The sequence below is a fragment of the Antrostomus carolinensis genome, unplaced genomic scaffold, assembly GCF_000700745.2.
Source record: "Antrostomus carolinensis isolate BGI_N321 unplaced genomic scaffold, ASM70074v2 scaffold52360, whole genome shotgun sequence".
In the NCBI taxonomy this organism is placed as follows: domain Eukaryota; kingdom Metazoa; phylum Chordata; class Aves; order Caprimulgiformes; family Caprimulgidae; genus Antrostomus; species Antrostomus carolinensis.
This window is the reverse complement of record NW_010291657.1, coordinates 35,901-46,100: the sequence shown is the minus strand read 5'-3', so window position 1 is coordinate 46,100 and position 10,200 is coordinate 35,901. Positions and strand designations below refer to the sequence as shown.

Below are 10,200 nucleotides of genomic sequence, written 5' to 3'. Positions count from 1 at the left end.
GGCGGGACGAGGGGCTGCCTTTGGCTGGGCCTGTTGGAGCTGCACAGGGCAGACAAGTGCCTGTAGCTGGGCTGCTGTCACCCTCCTGAGCTGCAGTGTCCTGGCAGGGTTTGGCCTTGGCCAAAGGGGAAGTCGTAAGTAAGGAAATGCTTGTAATTCACGATTAATGACTTGTTTGTTTTTCCTTTAATTCCAAGGCTCTACGTTTGCCAAAGCCAAGCCTGAAATCCCCTGGACGTCGCTGACTCGGAAAGGAATTGTGAGAGTTGTGTTTTTCCCATTATTCAGCCAGTGGTGGATACAGGTCACTTCACAGCGCATCTTCATGTGGCTCCTGGTGCTCTATGTTATGCAAGGTGAGGGGTGGAGCAGTCTGGAAACAATCCTTTTCCTGCAAGGAATGTGATGTCATTTTGTAGTCCATAGCATAAGGATCTAGCATAATGTAGATTTCAAGAGGTGTGGCACTAGTATTTGCAGAAATTATAAAACAGAGTAAAAATAAATAGTTAAGACAGAAAAACTGGGACGTGCTCTTAATTTTTGCATTTGATATGATTTTCTCCTTTCCAGTCATAGCAGTTGTGTTGTATTTCATGATGCCTGTGGTGAATGCAAGTGAAGTCATGGGACCAATGTGCCTTATGTTACTGATGGGAACTGTTCACTGTCAAATAGTGTCCACCCAGATCAACAAACCTGCAGGGAACAACGGGCTCAGCAGGCGGAGGAGGTGAGCGGGGTGATGGGTTCATTTGTTCATCAGAGCCTGTGATGGATTGCTCATGGTAGAAGTTAATGGGTAAATAGCTTCTGTTTTTATGTAAATATGTTATTTAACCAGAATGAGTGTTGTAATCTTCTCATAACCAAGACAAACGCTGCAGACTTACCAGGCTGTGAAAGGCCTGGTGTAGTTGTCAGTGGGACCTTCTCCTTCTAAGGTGGCTTTTTAATACAGCATATTTCTGTGGCCAGGGGAGGACATTCTGCACAGAAAGGCATCCCCAGGGGTTTGCAAACCTGCATCCTGCTTTGGCATTAACTGTGAGGAACAGGGAGAGGACAACAGAGATGACTGTGGTGCTGGGAATTTGTGCATGTGGGAGATGTTACTGTCCACCTACGAGATGTTCAACTGTTGGGTGTCTGACTCAGTTTAAACGGTCATATAATGTATTTGAACACGGGATTATGGATGGGGACAGAGTTCTCCCTCCATTAGATTTCTATAGCAAAGATTTTGTCCAGATTTTGTCTTACATCCTTTACTAGTGATGGACTGATGTCCTGTGGGAATATGTATAACTTCTGTTAATCCACATAAGATATTTTATTTGGAAATAAGCATTCTGTCTGCATGGCTTAAGAAAAATAGCATCTAAAAAGCTGTTCAAATCCGATTCAGATCTTTTTAAGAAAAACCTAAAAGTAGCTTGCTATGCAAATTTAATTTTCCTTTTCTTAAAAATCAGGAAGTTACGGAAATCTGTGGGTGTCGATGGGAGCAGTTGGGCTTCTGAAAAAACCAGTAAAGAGGAGCAGTCTGAATCTGCATCCGTTCTTAAGAATTTATTTAGTCTGCTTTTCCGGAGGAGGTATGTGATCCTCACTGGTTTGTTGTATTTGTCATGACACTGTGAACAATTTGATATCTGGAAAATGAAGACAGACTGTGACTGTCACTGACATCCCCAGAGTCTGCCAGTTGGTTTCTTTTGAACTAGAAGCACTTTTGGTGGTGTAGGAGGCTGATTCCTCATCATTTTTTAACACATCCATATTAGGAGATCGTATCTCCCAGTGTAGCTGAAGCTGAGTGTTAGGTGAGTTGCAGAAAGTGGAGGAGCTTATTTTTTTAATCAGGTAAGTGACCTTTCTTGAATGTGTATGCTCAATTGATATTAGTTTTACCTGATTTCCAGAAGCAATTGTGCCTTCTAGTTTAACTGGCCTGCACAGTCATCACACTTCACCACCTTACTTCTTCTAAAAGTAACTCGAGACAAAGAAGGGTGGATTGTTTGGGATAATATTTCATTGTCTTCTGCTGTTTCCTCAGGTGAGTTTCTTGATGACTTTTCAACTGACAGCTCCTTTCTCTTGATGAGGACTTCTTGTCTTCAGAATTGCTCCTACTTTTTTTTTTTTTAAATAGTATTAAGAGGAAAATTCCCTCTTGGTTTAGAAGTTTTCAGATACAATTAGAGTTACAAAAGAGTGAAGCAGATAGAAATCTCTTCAACAGAATCAGGACACAAAGAGCCTGTCAGCAGAAGACCATTGTATGTTCCCTCAGCTGTATTGTTTCATGTTGTACCTGTGTGGCAAGTGAAAGAGACCATGATATTTGCCTCAAAGAGTTTTTCTCTGACATAAAAGCATTTAATTGTGTTTTCTCTCATAGGATTAGAAGAATAAAGTTGGTAGCTGAGAAAGGGACAGAGACAGAAAATGGTGTGAATGCTGTGAATAATGGCATCAAACACAGACAGGCCAGATCTGAACACAGGCTGTTGAACTTCAAAGAGAAAAATAAACTTTCTGACGGGGAGAAGAGCCATCAGGTACTGGCAGGAAAGATCCCTTTGAAGTCGCAGATTTCAGTGGATTCTGTCTGTGCCCAAAAGTTTGTTGATACTTAACTGTATGGTTTGATCTAATACAAGATACTCCCTTCTACTAATCTTTGCTTGCACGTAGGAAACCTAAAAACCCTTTTGACTTCATGACTGAACTGCTGACCTGGTGCTGATACTTTGCTGTCAGCATCTTTTCATCTCTGACAATAGTCAAGTGTGTCCAACACAGTCTGGAAAATTCTGTTTTACCAAAGTGCTCATGTAATTGTAGAGGATTCTGATCACGAGATGTTCCCCTAAGGAGGACTGCTGATATTGATTAAACATAAGTAAATTGGCAATTTTCAAAAGCAGTTTTGTAAAATAATTTGCCTTGCAAATACTTCCCCACAATATTGTCTCCAAGGGGAGGCAGGAAGGTGAAGACTGAAAGAGCCCTTGGGGAGAGAGAAAGACAGAGTTAAAACATCAGGACCTCTGTTGGAATCTCTAAACCACAAAGCTTTGTGGAGTTACTTCTGAGGCTCCTCGGTGTCAGTGAGGGGTTAACTCCCACATGAAGAACTTGGGGTAGGATCTGTGCAGAACTGCAGTACTGTGCCATCCCAGCTCCTCTGTTTCTAGGCAGTTGGAGGGGAGCAGAGCTCGGGGGACACACCTCATGATTTTGGGTCTGCTGGCCACCAGCTCGTAGATAGATCTCTTCTCCTGGGCTTAAGGTTGCTGGTAAGACATGGCCATGAGCTGCTGCTGCCTCTTCCCGCCCTTGCCCCAGATCCAGCTCTGCCCCACCCACGATTCTGTCTCATGAGCTCTTCAGCAAGGCCAGGGCAGGGGTAAGGAGTCAACATTTGTGATGTCTCTGTGATGCCGAGTTGGATTCTGTTTCTGTGTGTTCTGTGGAGATCATCTCCTGCTGGCTCCTGCAGGTCGTTAGAGATTCCTCTCTAAACCAGCATAGCAGCAGCAGTGGCTTTGAACCTTTGGTCTGATGGAGTTCAGGCTGCTCCTTTATTGGTGCCTCAGTCTTGTTTCTGCTGCATTTCTAGGATGATGGCACCAACAGAGGTGGCATTTCAGACGAGCTTTCAAGTGAGGAGGATGCTGAAGCAATGGCACAAAGAACCTTGTTGCGCCAGAACGTAGAAGGGGCTTCCAGTGACAACAGCTATGAAGAGAAGAAAAAGAGGCCTCTTGTTTCCCTGAACCAGGCTGTCTCACAGGTACTTGTGTGCAACTTAGGCCATTTTCCACACAATTTTTTGCTATGGATAATGAACTGGTTTTCCTTTATTTTTGGCAGGTCAAGGAAGCCCTGAAAGGTGCCAGAGACTCTGACAGCGTCGTGGAATCTGAACTGGAATCCACGTTATATAGTCAGGTACGGTCACAAATTGAAGAGCCGGAGCTTTACTGAGCCTGGCCGGTGCAGGGATGTCCCCGCCCTCAGGACAGACCATTTGTGCTGGTTGCACTGCCAACAGTGTGATTTTTGTTTGGTTTTGTTAAACAAAGTCTTGTACTCACAATTGTGAACAAAGTTCACAAAGCTGCAGACAAGGGAGGCCACACCTTATACCTGAAGATGCTGCAGCGCTGTCATTTAATAATAGGGTGGAGGAGGAGGAGGTGGTTCTGCAAACTGGTTGTGGGGCTGTGCTGTGTGAATTTTGCTCTCTTCAAAGGACTCGAGGTCCTGCATTAGTAGGAGCTGTAGCGTGACCCGGAGAGACTCGGAAAGTACCCGCCATGACTCTGAGACAGAAGACATGCTTTGGGATGATCTGCTTCATGGGCCAGAGTGCCGCTCGTCCTGCACCAGCGACAGCGAGGAAATGACTGTCAGAGGTACCAGGAGGGATTTGAAGGAAGATGTTTTCCAGCAGGTGTGTTGATTTTTGTCCAGTAGCTGAGAATACCCGAGAGATTCCACACATGCCCCCTGTCTTTTCCCCTGTCTGCCCAAATAATATGCCAGACCCGTCTGAGTGCTGTTGGTGTAGTGTGAGCCCCTGCTGTCAGCTCACACGGAAATCTGCAATGATGTGAATGGCATCAGTGAACTCCCTCCTCTCCACCAGTGTTAGCTGAACCCCAGCTAACCCCAAAACAAAGTATTTCACCCAAAGATGAATTGGGAATCCCCCTCTCTATCTAGATACTTTCTAGGAAAAAGCATTAAATAATAGTGGGGCAGAAATAGATAATATGCCTTTTGCACTCTTTTCTCTTTTATAGAACCATTTGTTTTGGCTGCAGAATACGAGTCCAGCATCTGCAAAAGTGAGTGCACTGATCTGGGAAGGGAACGACTGTAAGAAGGTGGACATGTCTGTGCTGGAGATCAGTGGGATTATCATGAGCAGGGTAAGAGGCTGTGAGGCACTGCAACCTCCCTCCTCACGCTTTAAAGAACAACAGACAAAACCCCTGAGAACAGCTGTACGTGCACATCTGATCTCAGCTGCACATACAGCTGTCCCAAATGTTCTCTCTTAAAAATTGTGTGAACCAGAATGTGGGAGATCCTGCTGGAAGACTAAGGAGTGCTGATTATTGTTGGCTGTGTCTCTGCAGTGTGCTGAGGGTGGTGGGTTTATTATTTATTGACAGATTGATTGTTGTTGGTTTTGGCCTGAAATGGGTGGAATTATTTTAGGCTATGTCCTTTGAAGGGAAGGGGGACTGCACGTTTGATTGAATTCCCGCTGCCACAACAGCATGGCTTTTCCTTGCAAAGACCCAGGTAATCATCCTATTCTTGTTCCTGCTTGCCAGGTTAATGCCTACCAGCAAGGAGTGGGGTATCAAATGCTGGGAAACATCATCACCATTGGATTAGCGTTCCTGCCGTTCCTCTACAGGCTCTTCCGCGCAGATAACCTGGAGCAGCTCTGCTCCATTTCTCTCAAGGAGCTTTTGCACATCTTTTGTGGAGCACCTGCTAGCACCCCTGTCATCGTTTTGTCTGCCATCAACTTCCTGGAGAGACTTTGCTTAACCTGGATGTTTTTCTTCATGATGTGTGTTGCTGAGAGAACCTACAAGCAGGTAGGTTTAAATGTACTGTTGCCTTTTGTGAACCTCGGGGCAGTTTCACTACCCAAACCACGCTGCCTGTCGCTGAAGGCACTGGCAAGACAAGCGAGACTCAGCGAGCTGGTGTCAGAGTTTGTAAGATGTCTGAGAAGTTGAGGTGGTGGAGTCTGATTAGACTATTGCTCAGCCACAAACAAACCTGTCAGTGTCCTTCCTGACCCCTGTGCTCCCCCTCTCACCCTGCCCCAAATAGAAAAATATCTCTTTAGCATCTTGAAAGGGCTCGCTGCAGGGAAGCCAACACGTCAACATGGGGCTGCCTGGGAAGAAGAAAAAGCCTGTGTAGTTGGCCTGTTGTAAGATGGAGCATTAGACAGTTGGCTGCTCTGGGCAGTAGCTTTGCATGGGGGACAGGCTGGTGGTTCTTCTTAGCAAGAAGCAACAGCAGTTCCACCTCTGCCATACACACGATGGCTGCTGTTACTTACTGGAGAGGTCGTGCACCAAGGGCCCCGTTGGCCTCCCCCCGTGTGCACGAGGCCACCCCTTCCTGCCAGTTGCCACTGAGCATCCCAAGCAGTCTGTTTCGGTTTAGACTCATTTATTTTTGTGTCTGTATGTTTTTTGTTTTTAATTTGCAGAGATTTTTGTTTGCCAAGCTTTTTAGTCACATTACATCTGCTCGGAAAGCCAGGAAATATGAAATTCCACACTTCAGACTCAAGAAGGTAGAAAACATTAAGATCTGGTTATCCCTTCGTTCCTATCTGAAGGTGAGTTCTGCTCCAACGCCTGGTTTTTACAGGAGGTGTAAGCAGGTGTCTGGCACGCTGGACAGCACTGCCTGGGTTGTTAAACAATTAGAGCTGTTTGTGGTGAGCCCTGTTCTCACGGCTCTTGCACCCAAACCCGAGCCCTGACTCTCTTTGTTTCTGCAGAGGCGAGGCCCTCAGCGATCTGTGGATGTTGTTGTATCATCAGTCTTTTTACTGGCTCTGTCAATTGCTTTTATCTGCTGCGCCCAGGTGAGAGTTTAACTTTGATTTATTTATTTTTTTAAAGGAGGAGGAAAAGCCCCAAACTACTGAAGAATTTTCTTTTGCCAACCTACCAAGTACTTGAACTGTAGCTGCTGAAAAGCAGCTCAATAACGATTACATGTTTTATTACTTCACTCAACCTTCTGTTACAGGAAGCAGTGTTAATGCTGGAGCTGTTTTCTTGGTTTCTTTGTTTTTGGTAAGAGATTCATTGCAGTGTTTAGGCAAGTTCTTGAAACAAGACCTTTTACTTTATCCCAATGACATGAATGTAGCTGTAGAGTGCAGATGTCTGTCCAGCAGAGCAGCAAGGGCAATGCTTTTGTGCTTTCCCCAAGAACAAGCATTATTGATGCATTATTGATTGTTACGTGTTATTGATGCTGGTGTTTTGTTTTGATTTGGTTGTTTGTTTTTTTTTAATATAACAGGTGCTTAAGGGTCACAAAACATTTCTGAATGCAGCTTACAACTGGGAGTTCCTAATCTGGGAGGCAGCACTTCTTCTCTTTTTACTACGTCTGGCATCTCTGGGCTCTGAAACCAACAAGAAATACAGTAATATTTCGATCTTGCTCACTGAGCAGGTATCTCCATTTGTCCCTTTGTCTCTGTGGCTTGTTTGAACAGAATTACTGCATTTCAAACCAGCTTAAAAAATACTGGAAACAAATTTTAAAGTTTAGAACTCAACCCTTGTGCTGGACAGAAGGCAAAGACCACTGTACAGCTGGGGAAGGACAAGCTGTTAAACATCTGGACAGACTCAAATTCTAAAATTCTAGATTATCTTTGTGGGTTAACGTTAGCCACATCAATCAGAAAAGGAATGCTACTAGCACTGCTAAATTGCTGTCTGGATGCATCACTTCTTTAGAAGTGACAGTAGACTGCAAATTATGGCTCTAATTTCCTTTAGAAATTAGTTGGGGGCTAGTGCTGGAATGTTTACATCTGGGCTGTAATGTCCCTCTCTCTCACAGATAAACTTATACCTGAAGATGGAGAAGAAGCCAAACAAGAAGGAACAGCTGTCTCTAGTAAACAACGTGTTGAAACTATCCACCAAGCTGCTGAAGGTCAGTGACTCCCTGAAAACACAGCTGCTGAATTTTATGGAAGCAACGATGCATGACAGTAACTGTGTGGTTTTGCTCTTCCCTTTTCTTTTGTCTCTCGATTGAGTACGTTAGTTCTGATAAAGGGAGTGTTTCTGTGTTTCTGTAGCCATGGCATAAGATCAAGGAAAACAAGACCAGTGTGGTTAATTAGTGCTGCAAACATTTGATTAGTAGCAGCTTACATGATGTAGATTAAGTGAGAGGAGAGGCTGGTATGAGCACAGCACGTCTCCTTACCGCTTGAATCTCCTTTTCCTGCAGCAGCTTTGGTGTTGAAGCTTGTTGCCAGTAGCAGAGTAGGGATTTGGAAAAGGAGGAGCACAGTCTGAGAGTCACATAAATTAGTCTGGACAAATTCTACAGCCTGTTGTGTCCAGCTCTTCTTATGCAGCTTGTGCTACAAAGGAGACTTTTCAGCTTCAGCAAGGCTGTCAAAGTGGGAATTTCTGTACATTTAAGATCAGCAGCAGCACAGGGACAGCAGAGTCCCCACCAGAAAGGCAGTACTAAGCCAAAAATCAGAGGATTAATGGCTTCTGGTGTGGACAAAGGCTAGTGGACCTTTTTTTCTCTCCCCTTTCACTGCAGGAACTGGATACTCCGTTCAGGCTGTATGGACTGACCATGAATCCATTAATCTACAATATAACACGTGTTGTCATACTCTCTGCAGTCTCAGGTGTTGTAAGTGATCTTCTGGGATTCAATATCAGAGTAAGTGTCACTTCCATGTGAACTCACTCCTTGTAGGGGTCACTTTTGTACCACTGCCAAATCCTCCCACAAAGCGGAAAGGCCGTGGGTTTGAATTCGGCTCCCTCCACACAGCAGTTCAGAGAACAGACCACGCTGAGTGACCCTTCATCGCCCTGAGCCAGTGTTGGGGGGAAGGTTGGGGGCTGACTTAAATTCCATCCCTGTTCAGGCCTTCAGTGCCCACTTAAAGCCGTTAGAATCCGGGGTTCTTCCCCTTTAGACTGGACACACTCCTGTGGTTTATGCTTCAACAGCAGCTGGCTGAGCAGAGCATTCAGCGCAGGATGGGCAAAGGAGAGCGAGTCTCACCTGTACATGAGACATGCAGAACTGCGGCTGCAGACACTCACTCACTCACTCACTCACTCACTCACTCTCTTTATCTCTTTTCAGTTATGGAAAATTAAACCCTGAACTGACCCAACATCAGCACTGGGGCCTCTCCACCCGACAGACCAGCGAAGATAACCAAGAGCTTGGGCAAAAAGCAGAGCTGCTCTCAATCGATGAAAATCTGTAATTATGACTTTTTAAACAGATTCTCAGTGTATGTATCAAAACTTCTCCCTCTGCTTTACTGTTCTGCAACATACAGAGTAACCTGGTGTAACTGGTGAAGTCATCCCATGGCACACACACAGCAAACCACAATTAATGGGGCTAAATACTAGTAACTGGCACTGAAACCAGCAGGAGCTGTGTGCTCCTACTGCAGAGACACCGACCATCGCTACCCCTGCCTCGCTCCTGCAGGATCTGAGCCCTGTGCAGGTGACAGTGGAGTCACCATCGGCCTCTCTGGAGGGCTCTGAGCTACACTGAAACTTTTCAATTTGTGCATCCTTCTTCAGAGCTCTGCTCAGACTCAAACTCCTTAGACTTCCTCACCCAAAAGCAGATTAAAGTTTAGAAAGGGCACAGGAGAGAACTTACCTGGCTCTGCTATCTTCTATTTATTAGTAAGGAAAAAAGCAAAAACTGAGGAACTTTTCCTAGCTTCATTCTGTCCCAGAAGGGGTAAGATGGCCTAAGAATTTTTGGTAGTTAAATTGTTCACAGCTATTTTCTGTACAAGGAAAAGTTGTAAGATGTGAAAGGAGATGACAGTTTTCTATATCAAAGTGTACAAATAAACCTAGAGTACAAGTATTTCATCACAAACAACTGTTTCTACATGACTTGATGATTTTTATAATACCTTTGTTGAACATTTGTTATTTGAACAGGGAGTCCAGGAACCTTCCAATAATAAATTGCATTTGTTTTCCAGAAGAGTGTGATGTTTGTGGGCAAAACCTGGGTCATAGATTTACCTCTTTAAAGATGATGCCACTGAAAGTCACCGAAGAATCTATTTCATACAGTGCAGAACCAACAGGCCATGAACTGGAGTTTCTTTTTAATATCTATATAAAAAATAATGAGCGATTTACAGGTCTCTCTCTAGTCAGAACCTCAGAAGTATGTATAAAGGTGCTGTACAATATATAAACATTTACACCCAGTACATCCATACATTGCTTAGCATTCCAAGGCCACATGGCTAAGTCATCTGATACAGAAAGTACAGATACAAGTTCTATGGAAGGATAAATCACACACAGGTAAGACACTAAATTAGGTCACAGTAACATATAGAAAAAATACAGGGGTAGTTGATGA

At 44.4% G+C, this 10,200-nt stretch overlaps 1 protein-coding gene across 1 annotated transcript; it reads left to right on the top strand.

The window, feature by feature from the left end:
• Positions 1–197: 197 nt before the first annotated feature.
• Positions 198–8,966, top strand: PHTF1 (putative homeodomain transcription factor 1; the record flags this gene model as incomplete). Its single annotated transcript, XM_010176677.2, has 15 exons — positions 198–356; positions 574–733; positions 1,476–1,598; positions 2,408–2,567; positions 3,632–3,805; positions 3,886–3,963; positions 4,268–4,468; positions 4,821–4,949; positions 5,361–5,633; positions 6,263–6,394; positions 6,560–6,646; positions 7,093–7,248; positions 7,645–7,740; positions 8,371–8,496; positions 8,932–8,966. Coding segments are annotated over 15 exons (2,075 nt in total), but the record flags the coding sequence as incomplete, so codon positions are not given.
• Between the last annotated feature and the right edge of the window lie 1,234 nt (positions 8,967–10,200).